The sequence below is a fragment of the Podospora pseudoanserina genome, chromosome 5, assembly GCF_035222485.1.
Source record: "Podospora pseudoanserina strain CBS 124.78 chromosome 5, whole genome shotgun sequence".
Lineage (NCBI taxonomy): Eukaryota > Fungi > Ascomycota > Sordariomycetes > Sordariales > Podosporaceae > Podospora > Podospora pseudoanserina.
The window spans coordinates 4,414,443-4,437,892 of NC_085924.1; the positions used below are offsets into that span (position 1 = coordinate 4,414,443).

Consider the following 23,450-nt stretch of genomic DNA (forward strand, 5'->3'; position numbering starts at 1 on the left):
ACTTATAACTTAACGGCAGTCCTGTCCGAGACTGGATCCAGTTGTGAGGTGGGATTTTGTTTTCTCAGCTTTTTTTTTTTCGTGTTGGAGAGGGTGATGGGAGGGTGATGGCAGGATGAGTGAATTACAAGCATCTAGGTGGATAGTGATGGGTGAACCTTGAGGGTCAGTGATGGGGAGGGAGATGGCGAGACGGTTATAAATAGGAGATGTTGTTGGTTTTCGGTGAGATAGGTGGCTTGACTTGATGCATTCTTTCTCTCTCTTGTTTAGCGTCAGATAGCGGTTTATTTGCGACTTGTCATTTTGGCACTTGAGCCGAATTGCAGTTTGAGCTGTGCAACACACCCGACCTCTGCTGTCTATCACGTCAACGACAATCTTCCCGAGGAGGCTCCGAAGACTGTTCTTTTCCAAAGAGGTATGTTTGGTTTGCTACTGTCATCATGTCTCCGTGTTTCGGCCCTCTGGCACATGCAGTTGTTGGTCGATTGGGACGTCGAATCTTGATTGCGGCAGGGCGGGACAGGGGCGGCTGAGTTGCCAGAGTTGCAGCCCCGAGACGTGCAGTGGTGATCGTGTTGTGGAAATCAGGAGGAAGCGCCAGAAGAGGCATTTGATGTGCTTCCCCACAGCTTGGAAGCAGATGTCACCTTCTGCGATCAGCCCCCCGATGCTGTGGTGTGTGTGGTCTTGGCGGGCTGGCGGCACATCGTCACCACGCATGTGGTCCTTGTGTTCTGCGATCCCGGCCGGCGCGGCACAGGGTGGTGCCCGTATCTGACCGATATTGTTGGAGCAGCGCCCGTTGATACATAGATAACAAGGCGGTGTTCCCCCTTCCAAGGGAGGGAGCCTTCTGTGTTGGCTCCATTACCTATGTCTCTTTGTCCTTTGTTCTCTCGCTTGGATTGTTTATCCCCCTGTCTAAAAAACACAGCATTGACAGCCGCTAGATCTAGATCGCGCACTGCATTTGCTGCACCGCTGCAGGTCACCCGCCCTAGCGACGCCGACAGCAGCCGAGACCCCAGCTCGGTATAAGAACCAATGGCACCCTCCCGCCTCAGCGACATTGCAGACATTGCGCTGCCAACGACAAAGTCTACCAGCGCAACTGATACTGTCACCGCTCTCCCAGACACTCCCGCCTCGAGCGTTGGCTCTCGCACTTTCGGCAGAAGCATCATGAACACATCGTTGATCGAGAGCAAGTTCCTCAGCCACCCCGAGGATTTGGGTGTGGTGGCTGTTGGTTTCTCGGGGGGTCAGGTATGTTTGGCGATGTTCTTGTCTACGGGAATGGGCGAGAGGCTGACAGGGAGAATGAATCACAGTGCAAACCAGGTGTTGACGCTGCGCCATCAGCGCTCATCGAAGCCGGCCTCCTGACCCAGATCCGCGACGAGCTCGGTTACAACCTCCACGGCCATGACACAGTCCACCTCTACACCGACCTTGTGCCCAAGGAGGACCCCGACTACCGCAACATGAAGAACCCCCGCGCCGTCTCTGCCGTGACAAAGAAGATCGCCGATCAGGTGTACAACCAGGCCAAGGAGGGGAGACTGGTCTTGACTCTGGGTGGTGATCACAGTATTGCCATTGGCACCATTGGTGGTTCGGCCAAGGCTATCAGGGAAAGGCTGGGCAGAGAGATCGCCGTCATCTGGGTGGACGCGCACGCCGATATCAACACCCCCGAGACCAGCGGCAGTGGTAACATCCACGGCATGCCTGTTAGCTTCTTGACTGGGTTGGCCAAGGAAGACAAGGAGGATGTCTTTGGGTGGATCAAGGATGAGAACAGGATCAGCGTCAAGAAGATCGTGTACATTGGTCTGAGAGATGTTGATGCCGGCGAGAAGAGGATCTTGAGGGAGAATGGGATCAAGGCGTTTAGCATGTTTGACATTGACAGGTACGTTTTTGGCGACGTTGTTGCTTGTGTTGGAAAAGAGAAGCTGACAAGAGACACAGACATGGCATCGGCCGCGTGATGGAGATGGCTCTCGGTCACATTGGCAGCGATACCCCGATCCATCTGTCGTTCGACGTGGATGCGCTTGACCCCATGTGGGCGCCATCGACCGGCACCCCTGTCCGTGGAGGCTTGACGCTGCGCGAGGGTGACTACATCTGCGAGTGTGTGCACCAGACGGGCAGCTTGGTGGCTGTTGACTTGGTGGAAGTCAACCCCAGCCTGGCGCCTGCTGAAGACATCGGGGCTCACGAGACGGTTAGGGCCGGTTGCTCCCTTGTTCGGTGCGCGCTCGGCGAGTCTCTTCTGTAGGCCTGTTTGCGGTCTCTTGGTCATTTTGATAGTAGAAGGTATGGCAGCATCATGGGTACATAATTTCTGTTCTTCTTTTCGTTTTCAAGTTGCGTTTGGGTTGGGTAGGAGCACGCGTTTTGGTTTCCTTGTAGTTAGTACAGGCATGAATAGAGGGAAGGCATCCATCCCATCACTGAAATGTTCATTTTTAGCAGCAGCCTCAAGATGGAAACGGGTGGCTGGGCCGGTGCCACGCTGCCCCACCACCCCGCGTTCAAGAAGTCGTTGCCGCCAGAGAGGAACAGACATGCATCATCCGAAATGTCTCATTGAGACCTGATGGTGCCTGGACTGATATCCGTCATCTTCCCAATTGATCTTCCTTTACGGATCTGTTCAACATCAACGTTGAGTCCCAAGAACCACCCTACCTACCCCAGCTCACCCAGCGGCCAGGCACGAACCAACCACCAGGTGGGCACAGCGCAATCGATAAGATAGGCGCGCCAAGACCACTTTCTGAATCTCGTGAAGCACCTGAAGAAGCGCGCTGGCTGCTGCGCGCGGCACGGTGGGAGAGCTGATATCCAACACCGGCGCAAGCAGCAGGAAGCAGTGCCGCTAGGCACAATTGTCGCATCGCATCCTGTCGCAACATAATCGCATTTGTTGTTCTCTTTCTTTTGAACCTCCTATCGAACGACCGAGCGATAAAGCGACGAAAAATCCAGGCCGTTGTTCCCAGCCACCGGCAGTTTGCGACAACTCCACCACCTCCAGCACCGCCCGTGCGATCCGATCACCCACCCACCCACCACCTCACGGACTCACGGACTCACGGCACCGAGTCTCTCCACCAGCCGGCCAGGTTGCCACCGATCAACGACGTTCACTGGACGTGTGGGTGGTAGGCCAATTGGAGTGAGAGAGCGTGAAAGTCAGTTTTCTTGCGCTTTCTTGGGGATATTCAGGTTGGGAGGGAGTTAGACAGCAGATACAAAATTTTGGGAGAACAGGCTGGTGCGGATAGAAAAGCAACAATCGTTTACGGCATTACGAGTTTATTTTGACGCGCGGCGACGTTTTTGGAAGAACATCGTCTTGGTAGCTGGGTCTTTTGGAATTGGAACACAGCAACTAGCTTTGGAGAGAAACCACCAGCAAACACACCCCTGAAGTGGATGCTCCACCAAGCAGAACAACTTCACACAACAACTTTCACACAGCAACAACTCCAAAATGGCATCTGTCCTCACCTCGGAACCCTCCCTTGTCTACTCCCGCCGGGTAGTCGAGGCCCGGGTACACAAATACCACTGGCCCGCCGTCCAGCTCAACATCTGGATGCTCATCATGCTCATAAGCGCCTGCACCATCATTGGCGTATTTGCCACCTTTATCGACATCCAGCACACCCTTCTACTACCAGTACCGTGGTCCGTTGTCCTCCCCCCTCCTTCCCTTCCCATCCTTATTAACATAAAAACAGGTACTTCCCCTACTACATAACCGTCGCCTCCCTCACAGTCTTCTTCATCCTCCTCCTCCTCTACCTCATCTACCAGCGCCGCTTGCTCCCCTCCATCGTCATGATAGGGGGTTTTATTCTCTTTGTGCTGTGGTTGACGGGGTTGATAGTGATATCAGTGCAGCTGTGGGGGCCGGACGGGAGCGTGAGTTCGGAGTGCAATATCCAGGTTTTTGGGGCGAGTCCGATGCCCAAGGGGCAGACGCTGGAGACGTTGGCGTGGTTGGAGCAGAGGAGTATTTGCCAGAGCTGGCAGGCGGTTTTTGCGTTTGGGCTGGTGGGGGCGGTGTTTTTGTTGTGGATTATGGTTATTGCTTATCAGGTTTTTGCGGATGATGCTGTTTGATGGTGGTGGGGAAAGGGGGGCGTTGGGGAGTTCAGCTGTATGGGATGTGGAACGAGTGATGATATCTACCTGTGTTTGGGTTTGGAAGGGAGGCATGTGTCAGAGGATGTGGATGGTCGTATGTATTGGGCATGATCTCATATTGGATATCGTGGGGCGGGATTTTGGGTATTTTTTTTAATTTTTTTTTTGTTTTTTTTTTTGCCGTCTATAAGTAATTATGATGTATTACTATCACGTTTCGGTCTTGCTGAACGCTGGAACAAATTCCCAAAACGCCTTGCTTCTCATCACGCATCAGTCATGTTTGGGTTGTCATGGAGATTTTAAGCAGCTACAGCGTAGTAACCGCCGGCCTGGGCCTGGGCAGGAGCTATCATCTCTGTCAGCATACACACCCCCCGTCTCATCTCATAAACAGAAACTTACCCTTCTGCTTCCCCATATACCCCGCCGCGTAAGCCGCGCCCTGGTTGACATACTTTTGCGGGATCTTATTCCCCGTCATGCCATTGGCGTACCCAGCCATCTGCTGCGCCATGACTTTGTTGGCCGCCGCCTGGGGGTTGAAGGCCTGCTGCTGCTGCTGGACGGGGACCTGGACATATTGCTGCTGCTGCTGGACAACGGGGACTTGGACGTATTGTTGCTGCTGCTGCTGGTGGACAGGCTGGACATAGGTCACCTTGCCGCCCTGGATGGACTGCTGGATGGGGATGGGCTGTTGGACGGCGACGAATTGCTGTTTTTGCTTATTCTTTTTGTCCTTTTTCTTCTTGGAGTCTTTGGATTGCTTGCGCTTGAAAAGCTTGAGGAGGAGTTTGAAGAAGGCCATTTTTAGTTTTGGAAGGGGCTTTTTTTTTCTTTTTTGCTGGGGTCTGGGGAGAAGAAGGGGAGATGAGATGGTCGACACGATGGCTCATCTTATAACTTTTGGAGGGAAGGTTCAGGTGAAAGTAAAGCAATATTGAATTGGTGTAATGTCGCTGGAGAAGCGGGCTGCGCCGGCTGGTTGTGTCATCTCTACTTCATGGTGTGGGTGTGAGACTGGTGTGACGGGTGGTTTCTGGTGTTGAACCCACCCAACCGGCCACTCATGAGACCTGCGTGTCAGCCCAGTGATCGATCAAGATCTTCCTGGCAGGGGTAGCTCAGAACATGGAGATGATTTATCAGACAAAGATGCTTTTGAGACAACAGACAGATTGGAATTGGATGCAATTGCTTTCTTGATTGCGCTCATATCTGTAGCTGGTATCAAGATACCTACGCCAGGAATGATCACGGAGATTCGGGATGAAAGCTGAACGCCAAGCCACGTGCCGTGTCGGCTTCTCCGGCTCAGGTCCGGCCGGCCGGCCTTGTCGGGCACCTTCCCATCCACCCTTACCACAAAATACATGTTTGGCATAGTAAAAGTACGTAAATTAGCGCGTATAATGTTACAGACTGTACCTCAAAAAATGAAATAATAGGACTTTATTTAACTATCTTCGAAGACCTTTGAATTATCTTTAAAGGCTTCTTAACCATGTTTGAAAGCCTGATAACGTGCATGATAAGCGAGCGACGCAGATAAGCGAGCGACGCACTCTCCACCACAACACGTCTCTTAAATATCTTCTACTACAATTCACCACCAACAACCATGGACGGCCCTTCAAAAGAAGCTAGACTTCTTCTTGCCCTCGAAGCTATTCAAAATAAGGAGGATCTTAGTATCCGTACTGCAGCCAAGTTATATAACGTCCCAGAAGCAACCCTCCGCCATAGGCGTAATGGCCGACCAATGCGACGCGATATTCCAGCCAACTCACGTAATTTAACGGATCTGGAGGAGAAGACGATAGTTCAGTACGTCCTTGAGCTATCTGCACGCGCATTCCCACCTAGATTAAGTGGCGTGGAAGATATGGCCAACCAACTGCTACGCGTACGCGACGCGCCTCCTGTTGGCAAACGCTGGGCCCATAACTTCGTTAAACGCCAGCCACAGCTCCGTACGCGTTTTACGCGCAGATACGACTACCAGAGAGCTAAATGCGAGGATCCAAAGGTCATTACTGAGTGGTTTATACTCGTACGGAACACCAAGGCCAAGTACGGTATTGTAGATGACGATATCTATAACTTCGACGAGACTGGGTTTATGATGGGTATTATCTTCGCAGGTATGGTAGTTATAACCTCGGACGGCCTTAGTAAGGCAAAACTGGCCCAGCCTGGTAACCGCGAGTGGGCAACGGTAATACAGGGAGTCAATGCCCTCGGCTGGGCTATCCCGCCCTTCATTATCTTGGCCGCACAGTACCACCTTGCCAACTGGTATACCGAGTGCAATTTACCGTCTACTTGGCGTATTGCAACTACCGATAATGGCTGGACTACCAATCCGGTAGGCCTAGATTGGATCAAGCACTTCGACTATTATATAGCGTTCCGTACGAAGGGTAAATACCGGTTATTAATCCTCGATGGCCACGAAAGCCACTACTTAACTGAATTCGAGCGCCACTGCTAGCAGAACAATATTATTACGCTCTGCATGCCTCCACACTCCTCCTACCTCCTCCAGCCACTCGATATTGGCTGCTTTGGGCCGCTAAAACAGGCGTACGGCCGCCAGATCGAGGGCTTAATGCGCATATATATCAACCACGTAAGTAAGCTCGAGTTTCTCTGTACCTTCCGCGAGGCTTTCTTCGCCTCTATAACGGAGAAGAATATATAGGGTAGCTTTGCGGGTGCTGGCCTTGTTCCATACGATCCAGAGAGGGTGTTTTCTAAGCTAGATATAAAGCTTCGTACGCCAACACCCCCATCCTTAAGGCCGGGCACGGCACTACCTTGGGTATTCCAGACACCACAAAACCCCCGAGAAGCCAACTCACAGTCAACGCTTATTAAGACTCGCATTACCAACTATCAAAATAGCTCCCCGACCTCGATGTTGGTTGCTATAGACCAGCTTACTAAGGGTACGATGGCTGTGATGCACCAGGTGGCCCTCCTTCAGTCAGAGAACGCTTCGCTCCGCAAGGCCAATGAGGCACTAAGTAAGCGCCGGAGAGCTAAAAAAACACGTGTACGGCTCGGAGGATCACTTACTGTGCAAGATGCACATGATCTACTGGACCAGAAGGCCGTGGGTGGGGAGGCAGTGGAAGAAATACAGCCGGATGGCGGTAGTGCAGGGGCTCGTACGAAGGTTCAGTGCTGTGGTGTGTGCGGCAAGCCTGGCCATAATGCCCGCACTTGCCAGGAGGCTGCAGAAGGGTCTGATTCAGCTGTTTCTGACGTAATTGTAGTTGGTTCTTAATGTTGTGGTCTAGCAATTGAGGATAGTTATAGTAAGGTGGTGGAGAGTGCGTCGCTCGCTTATCTGCGTCGCTCGCTTATCATGCACGTTAATTATTCTCCAAGGTATGGTTCACAATATAATGTGGGCTAACATCGGTACTTTTGTGTGGCAATCATTTCATGGTGAGGATGCCACCACAACTATGTTCCTTCTGTGGGATTCTGACTTTGACAGACAGGTACAGGTTAGCTTGGAGGTGGGCAGCTCCTCGGTGGTGCCTTTCAAGAATGAATGGGCGACGTCCTTCCCTCCTGAAGTCCCTGCGATGTGGCCAATCAAGAGGCAACTGCCTGGATTTGGTTGACACCAACATCTTAAGATATTGTCTATGATGCAGCCATGGTCATTGACCGATTGATCCTGTCCTTACTTAAAGGACGTTGGAGAGAGAGTCCACACTCTCAGTTGAACCCAACATCTTCAGGACTCGCAAATCAAATACAATCACCATGTCTTACAATCCATCTTACCGAGGGCAACCACCAAACGACGGCATCCAGCAAAACAACCCCAATCGCAGTCACGGTAGTCCTCAATTCACAGTCACCCGTGACGAGCTTCAGCAAATCTTCTACGATATCGGTTTTCCCCCTGCCAGTATCTCCAAAGCCCTGCTTCAGCAAGTCAATCCCAATTACACCAGCAATTCCTATGGCAACCCCCAGAGCAATACTCCGCGTAGTTTTTCCAACGAGGACACCTGGCTTCAGCAAGTCGCCCCCAGTGACAGCAACTATTATTACGGCAACCCCCAGAGCACTCCTGAGCGCAGTGTTCCCAACGCCTGGCATCCGCAAGTCAACCCGAATTACAATTCTTATGGCAACCCCCAGAGCAATCTTCAGCGTAGTGTTCCCAGCGCTTGGCATCCGCAAGTCAACCCCAATGTCGACACTTCTCTTGGAGTTGTGCCTATCAGCCAACCTCGTTCCAGTGTCACAGCCATTGCTCCTTCGAATAGAAGTACCAACCAAGTGCAACGGCAACAGCAACCCCCAACCCCAACCGCAGCCGCAGCCGCGACCCCGCTACCACCATCACCGAGACCGCCAGCGCAACCGTCAGCGCAACCAGCGAGGAGCGTCGCCAAGAGCCACACAGGAATAGAACACACTCCACCATATGGCAATCTAATCTGTCTATGCCACATACATCAGGTGCGTGGAGTGCGGGATGGGTTGGTGCCTTACTGCAATGTTGGGGGTTATTTGCGCGGCGAATGTCTAGGACACTTAAGTGAATCGCCGCCAAAACTTTGCGAAGCGTGTCGGGAGGCGGGATGTCTAAGTTGGCTAAGCCCCTAGGTTCTGAGGAGAGGGGGCGCAAGAGATGGAAATGGCTTGTCTGTCGCAGGAATACAACCGAGCGAAGTAACGTTGACTTTCATCATTCCTGCCCTTACTGAATTGACGAGAATCTTCAGCAGATCCCTTGTGCCTTGCTTTGGATTGAACTGTGATGTGACGCTGTGCTGTTGTCTGCCAATATACCTAGGTATTCGTCGAATCTGTGGCAGACTTAAAAAGAGGCCCTGGGCGCTGGAACTGCAGGATCCGTCCAATCTTGCGGAGCATGTTTATATACCTGCATGATATTGTCTGTTTGAACCGGCATTACTACGTCTTTGTTGATGTCACTGGTGGTTGGCTAGCTGTTGGCCGGGACTGATGGAAACGGTCCGCCGACAACCGCTGCCATATCTCAGCTGCACAACCAACTTGTTTCGAATCATCCCAATGCTTTCCTCTCAGACATGCCCGTATATTGCCGCCCATATCCCTTGCGCGATAGCTGCACCGTATCGACCCAATCTTCTGCGAATATTGACCAAAACAATTATCAACACCCCTACCATTTAACATCGATGTCTACTATATAACATTTGGGCAGGTTTTATAACCTAGATATGTCGGTGGACTCTCTCAGACCAGCAGAAAATATGGTCAAGCGCTCCGCCTAGACGTCCGAATACCATTCTTGTCCTTCAAAGCCTCAGCAATTCTCAACAGCACTGATCGCTGCCACTTTCCCGGGTCCTCGGCGCATTCGAACAAGAGCTCGGGGTTGAGCCTGATGTACTTTCCCTTCAGGTTCTTATGAGCCCGGTCACGTCTCGTAATGTACGACAGCAACACTTTCATCATGATCCGGTCGCACTTGAGTCTCTGCTTCTCATCCACCAATGTTTTTCGGATGTCGTCAACCTCGTCTTTCTCGCCGGTTTCCCGACGTTTGGCCCACTCTATTCCATAGGCTCGAGTAAAGTCGATAACAAAGGCGGCCATCCCGGCTGCGGTCGGGGTTGCACAGGACGTGCCTTGGAAGATCAGGGGAGTCCCGTCTGCAGGGTTGGGGACGTTGAAATCCTGTCCGATGACTTGGAAGTTCCGCAACTCCGGATGCGGGTCTGGTGTGAGTTAAGAGTTTTTTTGAAACCCGTCGTGAGCGTGAATGCAGAAGACGTTCTCTAACGTTGCCGGGAAGGCGATTGGTTTCTTGGTAGGTCCCTTGGTTCATATTTCTACCCGAGGCAAAGATCAAGGCTTTACCGCTCGTTTCATGGAACCTCTTACGCACCTCCTCCGAAGGCTTGTTAAGGCGGAGAGAGATACTGATGATATCGACATTACATTCGTTTATAGCCCATTCGACGGCCTAAATGCTTGAATGTTAGAGCCCCATGACTCAAAATTTGCCCTGACGGTAAGGTGTAGATCACGAGATGGGGGACATGAATTGGGTGAACTCACAGCAGCAAGTCTCTCAGCAGCACCCCTATCATCACTAGTGCCTTTCATAACGCGTGGTATGTAGACTTTGGACATTCCCATAGCTCCCAAGAACAGTCGGGCCATGATGGTTCCATGGCGGCTTTCAGATTCACCCACCATGGGATCACTGGGACGGCGTGACTCGTCCCCGAAATCCTTCCATCCGACTCTTTTTGGAAAGGGAATGTCGCCGGTATTATCCCCAACGATGAGATCCTTGAGCTTATCTAAACTAAATTCGCAACCGGTATCCAGAATTGCCACGGAGACAAGGTTATTCCACATGTCGTCCGGTCTACAGCCCCCTTCCTCTGATCTTCCGTTCATTCTGGAGAGGCTCTGGGTGGTAAGCCTTAACGGTTCAATGTTCTTTTCTCTATGTGTGTTGACTGTTAGAACTGCGAGCTGCCAGGGTTACCTCGAAAACACAAAAAGCCGGGGATAGAAACGGCGTGAAGCATCATACATACGTTAGCTCGACGAGGCTCTCATTCCATGTCAAAGTTGAAACACTTGCACCCTGTGTAGCGCTCGCCGACGACTCGCCCATAGCGGACGGCTCCCTTGAAAATTCCGAGTAGGACCGTTTTGTGTCGTTTTCGAACAGCCCAACCGAGTCCCCTAGAAGAGGTTTGTCTGCCCCTCTCCCGTTCTCGTTTGGCCCAAACAGGTTTGGTTTTGTGCAGCCGCTTATAGCCTTGATCAGCGGAGATCTAGCCGAGAGCCTCTTTTGACACTCTTTCAACAACCTTTCAGCCTGAACCACCTTGAGGTTGACGTCATTCCGGATATCCTCTGATAAATGTCTCCGTCTCTCGTTCCGATAATCTTCGAGCGGAGCAACGATCTGCAGGCGATCGCTAAGCAGTATTTGCATAAGAACAACACCCAGGCTAAGGGCGTGGGGAAAGCGATGCATATCGCCAAAGAAGTCGCTCGTAGTCGACGGCTGACTGTCCACGGGCGAGTCACTTTGGTTGCTCGGGAGAGCCAGCCTGAGATATGGCTGGCGTAGCTGTAGTTCCGAGGAGCTCGATTTGCCGTACACCCAGATGTCTTCAACACCCCAGTCACCCCGCAGCCAGGTAGTGTTGTGAAGATCAAGCAGCGAACGAACTAGCCGCAAGCAAAGAACAATTCTTTCGCGATAGTGCAGTTCGTGTTTAAGCACTTCGCTAAAAGGAAACTCAGCATCTGCTGTATGGCCGTTGACGTCCTCGTACCTGAGAACACCGCGTTCCATGCCGATCTGTCCGTCGTTGTGGAGGGCCATTTGATAGCGTTTGCCTTGCAGCGGTTCTAGCTGACAGGGATTGGTTCATTTTGAACGCGAGATGTGGCTTGAATAGACACCGTTAGAACAAATCCCAATCATGGAGGCCGTGGTGATGTTGATCGGCTAGACAAAAATACCTCTCACTCACCTCTCTGTGTAACATTGACTATTGCTTCTTGCAGGCGATCGGGTCCCTTGGCGTACTTGACGGCAGGAAACCTCATAACAAAGGAGTCGGCTCCTTTTGCATCGCAACTCCATGTGCCGTCCAAGCGCAGGTTAACGGACGTGACATTCCCAAGAGTCACCCGGTTGCGTTTGTGTGGTCGTAAGTGATAATCCCTCCATGTCGATGTCAGGGCAGACTCCAAATTGTTTAGCTTGTCCAGTGTCATTTCGGATCCGCTGGGGTCCCATGTAGTAGATCTATCTTCAGACATATGCTGGCCCAACAGCACTCGAAACAGTTCGTTGCGTACGTCTTCAAGCCCGGTACTGAAAATCTCAAGGTCCTTCGTGTTGAAGTCGGAGCACAGAATGTCTCCATTGGTTGCGTGTTGCCGCAGTCGACGCTTCGCATTCCATCTTCGTGTAAGGCGGCTTGATTGTAATGTCGATAGAGTATCTTGAGAGGAGAAAAGGGGGGTGATCTTCCTAACTATGTAGGGCTCATCCCATCACTGAGCTGAATGGCGCAGTCGACGCCCCTGCATGTATGGGGTTTGGGTATATCGGTTACGCACCCCCACGCGAGACGTAGCCTGCTATCACCTGGGTTACAGCCCGGAACTTGAGCTTAAAAGATAGATATTTCTAATTCTAAGTCGACCCAAACATCCCTCCAGCTTCTTGTTGTGTCATTTAAATTCAACAAACTCCATCCTCAGCAGTTCAGACAGTACCTTTGTGCCTTGAAAACACTTGAGCAATGGATCAGCCTATCAAGACATGGATCCTTACCAAGAGCACTGGTTACCCCTCAAGAGACTTCCTTCTCCAGCTTGGTCAGGTTCTTCGCGATCCCAGACAGCCCATGCTTCCGCTTTTCGCGTCATCAGCCGACCCACCACCCCAGATGTCGGGGATGCAGGCTTCTGAGAAAAAGACTGAAGGTGTCACCATGGGAATAAACTTGAGCTTGACTCGATGTTTTGATCTTTGGACAAACACCTCCGTTCTCCCAGCCGCGGGGGCTATTCAGGCTGCGCGTAAATGCCAACCTGCAGGGTGCGCCAAACGCAAATGCGGGGTTCCTAACACAATCAACGAGGCTCCAGCAGAACCATGCCTCATTCACTAATGCACAGAGGTCTCAGTTTTTGTACCATGAGGGGGCTTGTTTTAGGGTAGGTAACTGTGTCTTTTGGGTTTGAGGTAAGTTAAGGTACCTCTCCTAGGTACCTTTGCACTTGGCAGTCACAATAACTTGTTTGTGGGATTCTTTATTTGGTGATTTGTAGTCTGAGACAACTTGTGATGCTTTCACTCTAGCTAGCTACTTTTGAGTTGAGCCACGGATTCCCCAAGATTCTGCAAAGACCCCTTGCCTCTTGAGAGCATTCAATACTCCTCCGCCTTTCCTCTCTTATACAATTTTGCTCCTGTCTTTCCTCATCCTCCTGCTCCCTTCTTTCTCCATCTTTGCTCTCCTTCCACTCCTCTTCCTTTTGTTCTCGCTCCTCACGCTGTTCGATATTCTCCGCGGTGAGCATCTTTTTTTCCTGCCCCGTCCACCTTCTCATCTTCGCGGGCATGTCTTGCTTCCTCGACTTTTGCGGCTTTCAATTTATCAGCATTCCCCCGTTCGATTTGATCGTGGTAGAGGGGGACGAGAGCGATGTAGAGCTCTGCCCAGTCCACTGGTGTTGATTCGGGATCGCGATCGCGGCGGCTCATGGTGAGGCAGTCGGTGAAGATTGGCGGGTAGATAATGGTTAGGTGGGGCTATTGGTAGGTGAAGGATCTCGTGTGTTGGGTCATGGAAAAAAAGCCGGGATTTAATGAAGGGGTGGCTATGTTGTTTATAACGATGAAAAGAGAGGACTGTTTCAAAGTAGTAATTGTGGATGTGGTGTTGTAGAAGTCTGCTCTTCGTTGTGTGATGGTGATTATCTATAGAAGATTGCAACGTCGTGATTTCTGTTTCTTTCTGCTTTTAGCTGGAGTGTGTAGCGCGGCTGAGCTCTGGGTGGTTGTCTTGTGGTGATTTTGACCACCAGGCGCTGTGCTTGCTTTTGGCACGGCTGCCTCTGTTGAAACTGCTGGGGAGTGTGTACCTGGCGGCCGTTGTCCCGTTGCTCGACTGACCTGAGCCGGCTGGTGTTGACTTCGTGCTCTAGCGTTATCGTTCGCCTTGAGGTGTTGTATTTCAAGCTCTAGCCTGAGGGCTTGATTGAGTGTTTCCGGGTTGATGGGCAGAGAAAGGGGTAGTGTTGGGTCCTCTGGTGTGGGCATTCTGTCGGCGTGTCTCTGCGTACCACACAACTGCTCTTGGTGTGGCCACTGTTAGAGTCGGTCTGTGCTTGTATGGAAGATCAGGCGAGAGTAATCATTCCATTCAAGGTCTTTGGAGGAAAGAGCTGGCGTCAAAGTGGGCTGCAGTGGTGTCATGTATCTTGTAAGGCTCTGCTACTGTAAACGGGATGGAACAGTCAGTTAGATCATCTGGGCAAAATGGGCAAGTTTGTTCATGGTCATGCAGACTATAGTATTTTTTGTCATCTACAACTCTAAAATGACGCTGAAGTCGCGTCTATCAATTTTCTTGCAGCTGTTAGGCTGATTCGGCCGGCGATTCCAATAGTTTGCTCCCCATACACCTCAATCGACACGTCAGCACATGGCCCGCGCTGTTGCTTTCATCTCGTTCAGCCCCTTGTTCCTCGTGCTTGGTGAAGTATTTCGCTTGTATACTTTGGTGGTGCCCATGACTGTGCTGACATGCGGTGTCACCTTCATGACCGCTTCTGTTGTTTCGTAAACAGATGCGGAAGAGCTCAATCGTTTGGGACTGCTTCCGGAGCAGGTGCGATTCTTGCAGGATGTGCTACTCCTGGAAGAGGTGCTGCTGTTGCAACTAGCCATATTCATGTTGCTTGTGGTGTACTTGTCAATCATGGCGGTGTAGTTGTCAATGGTCGTAAATAGGCGACAAAATGTAAAAGACACTGGACTTGGCTTTACTTGACGGATATTACTGTCATAGAAGGCCAGAGTATTGTAGGTGTACCCCAAGATCAGAAAGGAGTGGGTGTGGTAGTTTTAAAGGCAACGTATCTTATTTGTTGAAGGCCACGGCGTCATAGAACTCGATAATGAGATCCAGCTGATATCAGAGTTGGCCAGTTGTGGCATGCATCATCAATCACCCCTTGACGCCCCAAACCATGCCACTTTGACAGTTTTCTTCCATCCCTTCTAGCGTCAACGATTCGTCTCTTTGTAAACGGTGCTCATGTGTATCTTCATCCGCACCAGCGTGACTGTACGTGTTAGGGAGCACCACACGTGGAAATCTGCTGCATCAACTTGTGGCTCATAGAAGTTTCGTCCTTCTACAATGGAGCGGGCTGTCAGCGTCACACATCGAAGTGTGTTGGATGATGACATGAGTGCCATTGCCAAATGCGGACAACTCGGCAGAAAATCCGACACTCTAATCGAACAGTAAGAAGGAGCACTCGATCGGGCTGCCTGTGACTGTTGTCTGGCAGGTAGTTGAGTGAAACATGTTGCAACACACCAAACAAGCAGTGAAGTGATCATCCATGGCACTCATTCCTAAAAAAGGGCCATTGTTCCACCACCTGCTGTTATCCGAGCTTGAATTGCATCCCCATGAGCTAATGTATTTCAGGCCATGGGGAACACCAGTGTTGTGGCTGGGCGCACGTCCCCTGAAATACCCCTGAGCCGTTGCTCGGCAACAGGTCAATTTGTTTACAAGTTCAAGGTATAGTAGCAGAACTGTGATGAAGATGAACAAGATCACTTTGAATACATTATCGGTCAGAAGAGACCATGTAATTGGCAGCCACGCTGTGGGCAAGATAACTGGTACTGCAAGTCGGTCAAACGTAGAATCTTTTGTTAACCTACCTCTTTTTAGAAGAAGAAGAGGCCTTGATGGATAATTATTACACCTCAAAAGATAGTTCAGAGGCCCATTAACTATTTTTGTAAGCCCCTTAACTATCTTGAAGGCCTTTCTCTCTTTTAAGGCTTGGTTTAGCGTTTTGCAGTGCCAGTTATTTGGTCCACATTATGGCGGCATACTGGAGTTGTGGACCTGCATGTGAGATTTGCTAGGAGAAGTCGGGTAACCAATCGTGAGAGCCATCTTCATGCACGTCAGCATGCCGTTGGCGAAGCTTGCATTCAGTGCGGATACGACAGTGCATACATAAGCTAGAGAATGAGGCTGAGCCAGTGCTACCCCTCATCGGGCTCATTCCCAAATTTTTGATCCCCACAATTGAGTGCTGTGTGCAAGCTATCATCAGCCTTTGCCACAGACGACACTTCAAGTTCAAAATGGAGCCTCTGTCAGCGGCGGTAACTGTATTGGAGGTTGCTGGCGCAATTACATCCGTGATAAGCGCTGCCACGGCATTCATGCGAGATATTCGAGGGGCTCGACAAGAAATCATCGCCGTCAAGAAGGAACTAATATCACTCAAAGGTGTGCTTGAGATACTCGCGGATGACTTTCACGATGCCGATAAGATCAAGCTCCCAGACAGCGTGCTTGAGCGAATTGTCGATGTGGCCGCAGACTGCCAGAATGTCGTGAATCAGATTGGCGGGTTGTTGAAGGAAGGTTCGCGTCTCAGTTGGGCTCTGTCGGGAAAAGAGGAGATGGAAAGCTTGCGAGAAGATCTGGAAAGACACAAAGCCACCCTCAGTGTAACACTGGATTTGGTATCTGTGTAAGTTGTGTGTCTGTGGCCCTTGGGGAAGTGAGTAGCTGATTGTAGACAGCATCATCATCAAAGACATCAAAGACGACACAGAGCACATTCTCCAAGACACCTCGGCCATCAAAGGCAACACAGCACAGATACAAACAGACATCGACCGTGTTCTGCAGGGAATTTCTCAGATTCAACTCCAGTTGAATGCGCCGGAGACAGGGCCAAGACCATCAAATTATGTTCTCGGCCGGTTTCTCGCCGACCTGAGGACCGACGCGGAGACCATCCTTGGAGATGCAGAGTATCTTGATGACAGAACAGAACAGTATCATGGGTATCTGCACAGCCAGGAAGGATATAACTTCAAATCACCCCCAGAGCCAACACCCGCTCCCATCACCTTGAGCGACACAGAAGGGAGACGTTGTTTGGTCCCATTTCGTGCTTGCAGAACCTGGCTGGTAAGTGACCCAATGCTGAGTCAGTGATGTTAACAGCTTCAGCCATGCTAATGACCTTTAGGAAATGTCGAAGGCAATAGAACAATTGTATGGCCATCTTCCTCAGAATGACCAGGTCCGGGCTGGAAATTACGAAGTCTTCGGTCCTAGTGGAGAGATAATCCTGCCAGCATTTTGGGAAAGCTTCGTTTTACCAGGTTGGGAAGTGACGCTGAAGCTACGCCAAGTCAAGATGGCCAACCAGTCCCTCAAAGCAGAAGCGACAATTGTTGATGAAACTAAACCTCAGTCAGAAGGCTCCCAAAAAGAAGGGCAATCAAAAAAGGCTGGCTCAACGACAAGACCAGACAGCGGCAAAGAAATGCTTGGAAGGGTTCTCAAACCGCGGACAGGGACTAAAGACAACAAGGAAAGTGACAAGGAGAAGGACAAAAGGAAAGAAAAACACACGGAATTCAACCTAATCCCGGTGAGAGGCTTCTTTCATCAGCGGAAGAAGGAGATTAGACATGCTTCGACCAAAGACAAGGTAAGACGAAGTCCTTGCGATCAGAAGGGAGGGATTGGGAATGGACATATTTGTGACTGATCAAACCTGTGTCAGCAGATTGCTCCGCCAGTGAGCACAAAGGCGCAGTCTCCCAGTCAACAGGCTCAGAGTCAGCCTCAAGAGGTGACAGCTGAGGCTTCCGAATTGCGCCAGAGCTACCCCCAATTGCAACCTGAAATACTGCAGCCAGTCACAGCTCCGACGCCTACTCAGGCGGTGTTTCGGCAGCTTCAGATTGCTCGCCATTCTCTGCCAACCCCCACTCTCACTCCAGCCCCAATCATTTCACCCCTCTACTACTTTTGGGCCACTCCATCGCATCCAGCTTCTACCCTCTCCGCCTTTCACCCACAAAGCTCTGCCTCCCACACTAACATTCCTCCAACCACCACTGACGACTCACAATCATCATGGGCCACCCGCGCCCAATCTCCTGCGAGCAAATCGGCGACCTCACTTACTACGAAGAAATCGAGCGATTCCAGCGTCGAAGCGAAAGCCAACGAGGCCACCTCGAGACCGAGAGACAAGAACAACGCCGGCGCGAAGAACGTGAAGAACACCGCCGCGCCCACCAGGCTCGCCAGGGACAACGTCACGCCGCCCAGCAGCAACGAGAAGGAGAACAAGAACAAGAAGAACACCGCCACGCCCAGCAGGCCCGCCGGGGACAACGTCGCGCCGCCAGGCAGCTGCGAGAGCAAGAAGGAGAACAACAAGCCCAGTCGGCTCCTACCATCCGGAGGCTCCCGCCACGGCACCAAGACGTCGAAGCCCAACAGCAGCAGAGTCGAGGACAAGTGACCGCAGATTTCAACCATCGTCAACACATTGCCCAACGAGGCCAGGACGAACTTTGGCAGATACTTCAGGCAAGCGCTGCACAAAATCAACAAGGACCTTCAGGCTTAGTGAGAAGCTTGAGAGATAATTCAGTGCTCTCTAGCTTTGAGTTGCATTGTGCCCGTGTGAGAGCCGCAAGACGCGACTTCCAGTCACGGGAGGACACAGTTCCTGCAAAGAGGTCAGAATTGGCAGCTCGCAGAGAGGCTGTGAGAGTCCGAGAAGCCGCAAGGGACAACCAATTGAACGACGAGGTCAATATCATCGCGACTCAAACCCGCATATCCAATGATGTCCCTGATGCTCGAAGTCTTGTGCCCCCTCAGGGTCAGCAGCCCAGTACCCAATCACCGGCAACGATATCTCCCTCTCAAGACCAGACAACATCCCTAACTATACCAAACCCACCGACAGCCAACCCCGAGCCGCAATTAGAACCACGCCGCAATCGAAGCCTGCTGTCCCTCGAAGAGTTGGCTTGTTTGCCTGGACAGAGATACATCCCCGGAGAACGACTCTACCCCGCCCCCGACGTAGAAGAGTCCCAACTGCCTCTGATGAACTTCTACCGCCTTCCTTCGTACTGAACCTGGGAGACAATTGTGGACGTTCGACAGGCATTGCCTGACAACGTGGACGAACAGGTCAGAAACGCCGCCCATGAACGGGAGCACCTGCGGGTACTTCTTCAATGGTTGATTAGTGGACTCGATGGGAGGAGGGAACAACGCCGATAATGATCTGGAGGAGGGGAGTGTTGGCTGATGTGGCGGGCAGACAAATGGTTATGCAGAGGGGTGGACACTGGATAGTAAAGGAGGGAGTGACATCAGGTGGACAAAAGCAATGATTCTAATGACTGGCTTGGTCTTTTGTGAAGTGTGTGAAGTCGAGGAGAAGGTGGAAGCAGGAATGACCTTGCGATTGATGTGCGTACAGAAGGGCACCATTTCTGGTCTTGGCATTGAACCTTGGCCCAACCCTGTAGATTTTCAGGTGCTTTACAATGTCAATGTGTCATAACCTAGAATACAAACTTCCTTAAAATTCTCTGTCGTTTCAAATTAACTTATTAGTGTGTGGTCTTCCTGGCAGGCATGGTGCACAAACTCGGCGGCTTGGTTCTGCTCTGTTTGTGGCCGTTCGCATTTGACATTGTTGCTGAAACGGAACACCGCGATGCACGAACAGCAAAAGCCAGCACAACCCAACTGGGGCGCGCGCTAGAAAGGTCTGTACATTCTATATATCGCTTTCTACAATCTATATTTCGTTCACATTTACAGCCTAAAATGTACAAAGTAGATCGATAACATTCCTACTGTTATTTGGGGAGTAAAGCAATCACTTGAGATATACCGTGCCAGCTGTGTCAAGTCAACAAGTGGTCACTCCATTTTCGATTTGGTGCCATCACAACACTTCATTATCTAAAAAGTGCCATTGCAAGGCTGACCGAAGGTAGACGACCCAGAGCAAGCTGTTTCCCGAGAATGGCTGGGCCAACAGATTAGTCCTCTCATAACATCGAGGACCTGTATAGTAGTCTGGGCACAGGCACAACAAGCGACCGCCAGTCCCATGACTGAGTATCGTTGGTACAACAGCATCTTGCTGCCTCCTCTTGAATAACAATATTGAATCAGGAGATGGAGGCACGTCATATGCGTTTGAAGGTAGACATAAGCAAACGGGAATCTTGGGCGTCAACGAAACAGAGTGCATGAGCAATTGGGATTGTGGTCATAAAGGAGTGTTATTATCTAGTCCTGGACCTAGTGTCGGTAACAATGACCTATGCTTTGCCGGACGGGATGGGGTGACACAGCTGAATAAATCTGTTTTGACTACACCGCCCTGTCAAAACAGGTGTGTACCCATAGTGGTCGCTAAGCAGCGCTGTGAGTGGTCATTGCGCACAATCCATTCACTTAACTTCAGTCACTCTCCACGGTCACTGTTTGTGCAGGCAACTTTCCCCACGTACCTTTTCTTCCATAACAACAATCAACAAGCCCAGCTGCTTATATTGTGCACGAGTCGTCCTCATCGTCAAACCAAAACATCCCAACCGGCCTCTCCTGCAACCCAGGTGCATCAAGCAAACAGCTATCAGCTATATACCCCCCAGAACTTTGTCAAACATTCCCCAGAAATCGACTCATTGCGACTCGGACAGAATGGAGAATATACATCAACCACCCAGCTGGTACACAACGACCCAGTATCTCAAGTTCAAGATAGACAAGCTCTCCCAAGCTGCTGAGGCCCTCATCACCCAAATCCCAACAGGATCCATCAATTGGCCTGCGGACCGACAACAAGTGCTGGCGTTGTTGGAGGAGATGACCCAGCTTGATCTTCTCTACCTCGGCCTGCAAAACACCCTCCAGGAGGAGGCAGCTTGGGAGCAAAGCCCAGAATACCAGCCGCGATGGCCGTGGCCAAGAACCGACGAGCTCCTGCAGATTAGAACCAGAGAGACGTTGGCTCAGGAAGCCAACCATTTGGAGTCGCAGAAGCGACAAATCGAGGCTTGGGTCACACGACAGGAGTCGCTGGAGGAGCAGAGGCGGCGGCAAATGGACCATATCGGTCCTTTTCAGCTCGGCCCTCCGGCCCTGCGACAGGTCCAAAGAGAACCACAGCACCACCGGCTGATGCCGGATAACCCACAACCTACTCGTCCGGTGGCTCAACTCCAGCCAGCTCGTCGCGCGGTTCAACCCAGGCCTGCTCGGCCCGCGGCTCAACCCCAGCCTCACCCACGCCAGCGTCTCCCCCGCTTGGCTCCCAAGCCTGTGGTCCAGCCACAACCGCCACAGGGACATCAACAAGTCCAGCCACACCTGCCTCAGGGGCATCAACAAGTCCGGCAACAACAGCACCGTCAACAACAGTCCGCTGCCCTGGTTCGCCCTGCACCACTGATGGCCTTGCAGCGCCAGGCACACCCCCAGCAGCCACACCCCCAACAACCACAATCTGAACAGGGACAACACCGCCGAGTGAGTCCCCTCACACAATTCCTCATCGACTGCGGCGCCATTCCGGCAGATTCTCCCTTGATAAAGCCAGAGAATTCTCCCGAGATCAAGAAAGAGAGCCCTTCTCCAGTGAAGCCACAGCCGCGCGACTAAGGGCAAGCCAAAGTCATAGACAGGGGAAAGGAGAAAGGGCAGGGCATCTTCCTGTGTATAATGTAATTAGTGAAGGGGTGGTGTACCATAGGAGAGGGAAAGCAAGGATGGAAAATAAAGAAAAGAGTATGTTTATGCCACACCTGCTTACCTAAACAGGGATGTCGACTTTGCTCGTGTCTACTTAGGTGTCTCAAATCCATCCGAGCAGCGCCTCCCTAGTCCATTAATACGTTTAATTAGGAAGAATATACCACATACGGAAAACACTGAGGCCGGAATATATACCCATTCCAGAGTCGCAGTCCGGGGGCATAATTACGAAGGTCAGTTGATATGGTTGATGTGCCCTCCTTCAAGCGGGCTGCTCCGTTGGTCCAAGGGATGAGACGGTCTCTGCTCGTCTTATGAGATGAGCTGGCAATGGAAGCCAAGCCCAGGGCCGGCTTAACTTGCCGCCTTGCCAGGTTCTGGGACAATCTTTTGAGGCTTCTAAAGAAAAAGTGGTGATACCGACCGTGCCTGGGCGGTTGGTGGTTAATGTCGTCGTGAGGGTGCTAAATTCAACTTCGGGGTCACCAGTCACCCCGGCGCACCTGGGTAAGGGTCATAGCCCGGCACTGGTGGGTACTAGGTAGGTATCTAAGTAGGTAGGTAGGCATTGACGCCAAAACGTCGGCCCGGAAAACTACCGGAAGGTTTGCAAGCCCGTAAAGTGAGACAAGCCGTGATAATTCCAAGCCAAGACGAAACCTGGGGCCGTGAGATGACTGGAGCCGAGCCGAGGGCCGTCTTGAGTTGTCTCATCTCATCAACCACCCTGAGCGGGCAGTGTGAATGACGTCTCCCTTGAGCGCATGAAGCTGGAGGTGATTTCGCGATTGAGACAGGTCACATCAAGGTCGAATTATGACTGTATGTAAGTTTAGACTGTATTTATGCCTCCTTAAAGCTTGTCTCTATGCATTCATGTCTTAAAGGTCCGTGTTGATTGAATCGCCTGATGCCACCGTAAACTATGGACGAGTGGTGCTGGTGTGAGTGTTGGTCTGCATCGACGTATCTACCGTTGTGGGAAAGTAAGATTTGAGGTCACTGTGGTCACAGTAGAACTTCCTTTACAGGTTCCCAATCATACACGGTGTCCAGACTCAATACGCCGCCATACGATCCCGCCCGGCAGTCGGCCGAGCCCTACTTCCTCCCACTGGGGACCGTTTTTCTGAGCCTCACCCCCTGGTGTATAAGGGACACGACAGGCAGGGTCGCACCAACGAATATGTGCTTGACCAAGTGGGCACCTGGTCAAGTGGCCGCCCTACTAAGTATTGGATGGCGGATCATTCTTGGGTACGTTGGGCCACCTTTTAAATCCTGGGCATGTCGGTTATTGTAGTTGCGAACTAGTCTTAAACCTGGATTCATGATCTTAACGGTTATTACACTGTAATTGAGCCCGGGCAGACAACAGGAAGGTCTGCATTCCGGACGGGCAGCAGATACAGCCCAAGAATCCATCGATCTTGCAGGGCCCTAGGGTTGGGAGATCATACTCGACGTAAATAATGTTCAATATAGAATTTTGAGTAAGATGACCATAGGATCCAGGCCTGGAAGCTGTGTTCTGGCACTATATTGCCCATTGTAATGCTGAAGAATAGGACCATGGCCTCATGATAATAATGTATTGCTACCGGTGTTTCAGGGGTGTTGAGGGGTGTCAGGAGGCCACTCAGCATATATTCAGCCATCATCCCATTTGTTCCAAGTACTGTTGTGTTACCTAGGTAACTAAGCCTTAGGATTGATTTTTGAGCATATATTCGTTTTCTTAAGGTGTAGAGTTGATATAAGAAATTCAGGTAACCCTGGCATGAATTGGATGGGGTTTTTCTAGAAAAGGTTTGTCAATTGGACAGTTTTTCGCATGGCTGTCTAGAGACATGACAAGTGATATATCCATGAGATGAAAAGAACCAACATGGC

General features: G+C 51.2%; 8 protein-coding genes across 8 annotated transcripts; 6 read left to right on the top strand and 2 right to left on the bottom strand.

Annotated features, from left to right (window-relative positions):
• Positions 1-732: 732 nt before the first annotated feature.
• Positions 733-2,293, top strand: CAR1 (Arginase, catabolizes arginine to ornithine and urea; the record flags this gene model as incomplete). The annotated part of the gene is made up of 3 exons (XM_062948332.1): positions 733-1,272; positions 1,338-1,921; positions 1,981-2,293. The coding sequence occupies exons 1-3, from the start codon at positions 1,051-1,053 to the stop codon at positions 2,291-2,293; spliced, it is 1,119 nt and encodes a 372-aa protein (XP_062799766.1). The 5' UTR covers positions 733-1,050.
• A 1,221-nt stretch (positions 2,294-3,514) lies between these two features.
• QC764_511120 (uncharacterized protein) lies at positions 3,515-4,426 on the top strand (the record flags this gene model as incomplete). Its single annotated transcript, XM_062948331.1, is given in 3 exon segments — positions 3,515-3,711; positions 3,765-4,326; positions 4,344-4,426. The coding sequence occupies 2 exon segments, from the start codon at positions 3,515-3,517 to the stop codon at positions 4,147-4,149; spliced, it is 582 nt and encodes a 193-aa protein (XP_062799767.1). The 3' UTR covers positions 4,150-4,326; positions 4,344-4,426.
• Positions 4,360-5,047, bottom strand: QC764_511118 (uncharacterized protein). The gene is made up of 2 exons (XM_062948330.1): positions 4,579-5,047; positions 4,360-4,522 (listed from the first exon to the last, which is right to left on the bottom strand). Exons 1-2 carry the CDS (start codon positions 4,982-4,984, stop codon positions 4,476-4,478), a joined length of 453 nt encoding a protein of 150 aa, XP_062799768.1. The 5' UTR covers positions 4,985-5,047; the 3' UTR covers positions 4,360-4,475.
• Positions 5,048-7,959: 2,912 nt separating this feature from the next.
• On the top strand, positions 7,960-8,814 carry QC764_511117 (uncharacterized protein; the record flags this gene model as incomplete). Its single annotated transcript, XM_062948329.1, has 2 exons — positions 7,960-8,223; positions 8,278-8,814. 2 exons carry the CDS (start codon positions 7,960-7,962, stop codon positions 8,812-8,814), a joined length of 801 nt encoding a protein of 266 aa, XP_062799769.1.
• A 639-nt stretch (positions 8,815-9,453) lies between these two features.
• Positions 9,454-12,280, bottom strand: QC764_511116 (uncharacterized protein; the record flags this gene model as incomplete). The annotated part of the gene is made up of 4 exons (XM_062948328.1): positions 10,752-12,280; positions 10,261-10,657; positions 9,973-10,165; positions 9,454-9,917 (listed from the first exon to the last, which is right to left on the bottom strand). Exons 1-4 carry the CDS (start codon positions 11,552-11,554, stop codon positions 9,454-9,456), a joined length of 1,857 nt encoding a protein of 618 aa, XP_062799770.1. The 5' UTR covers positions 11,555-12,280.
• Positions 12,281-12,485: 205 nt separating this feature from the next.
• QC764_0086990 (uncharacterized protein) lies at positions 12,486-12,857 on the top strand (the record flags this gene model as incomplete). Its single annotated transcript, XM_062940874.1, has 1 exon — positions 12,486-12,857. One exon carries the CDS (start codon positions 12,486-12,488, stop codon positions 12,855-12,857), a length of 372 nt encoding a protein of 123 aa, XP_062799771.1.
• A 3,152-nt stretch (positions 12,858-16,009) lies between these two features.
• On the top strand, positions 16,010-19,372 carry QC764_0087000 (uncharacterized protein). Its single transcript, XM_062940875.1, has 5 exons — positions 16,010-16,485; positions 16,538-16,931; positions 16,993-17,460; positions 17,539-18,092; positions 18,141-19,372. The coding sequence occupies exons 1-5, from the start codon at positions 16,091-16,093 to the stop codon at positions 18,283-18,285; spliced, it is 1,956 nt and encodes a 651-aa protein (XP_062799772.1). The 5' UTR covers positions 16,010-16,090; the 3' UTR covers positions 18,286-19,372.
• Positions 19,373-20,504: 1,132 nt separating this feature from the next.
• On the top strand, positions 20,505-21,464 carry QC764_511113 (uncharacterized protein; the record flags this gene model as incomplete). Its single annotated transcript, XM_062948327.1, has 1 exon — positions 20,505-21,464. The coding sequence occupies one exon, from the start codon at positions 20,505-20,507 to the stop codon at positions 21,462-21,464; it is 960 nt and encodes a 319-aa protein (XP_062799773.1).
• Between the last annotated feature and the right edge of the window lie 1,986 nt (positions 21,465-23,450).

Excerpts from the sequence above, each read along its gene's own strand:
- QC764_0087000 (XM_062940875.1), top strand. The coding sequence starts at position 16,091 with ATGGAGCCTCTGTCAGCGGCGGTAACTGTATTGGAGGTTGCTGGCGCA. Across the intron at positions 16,932-16,992 it reads GTGCTTGCAGAACCTGGCTG|GAAATGTCGAAGGCAATAGA; the intron begins GTAAGTGACCCA and ends AATGACCTTTAG. Across the intron at positions 18,093-18,140 it reads AACGTCACGCCGCCCAGCAG|GCCCGCCGGGGACAACGTCG; the intron begins CAACGAGAAGGA and ends CACGCCCAGCAG.
- QC764_511118 (XM_062948330.1), bottom strand. The coding sequence starts at position 4,984 with ATGGCCTTCTTCAAACTCCTCCTCAAGCTTTTCAAGCGCAAGCAATCC. Across the intron at positions 4,523-4,578 it reads GTATATGGGGAAGCAGAAGG|CTCCTGCCCAGGCCCAGGCC; the intron begins GTAAGTTTCTGT and ends CAGAGATGATAG.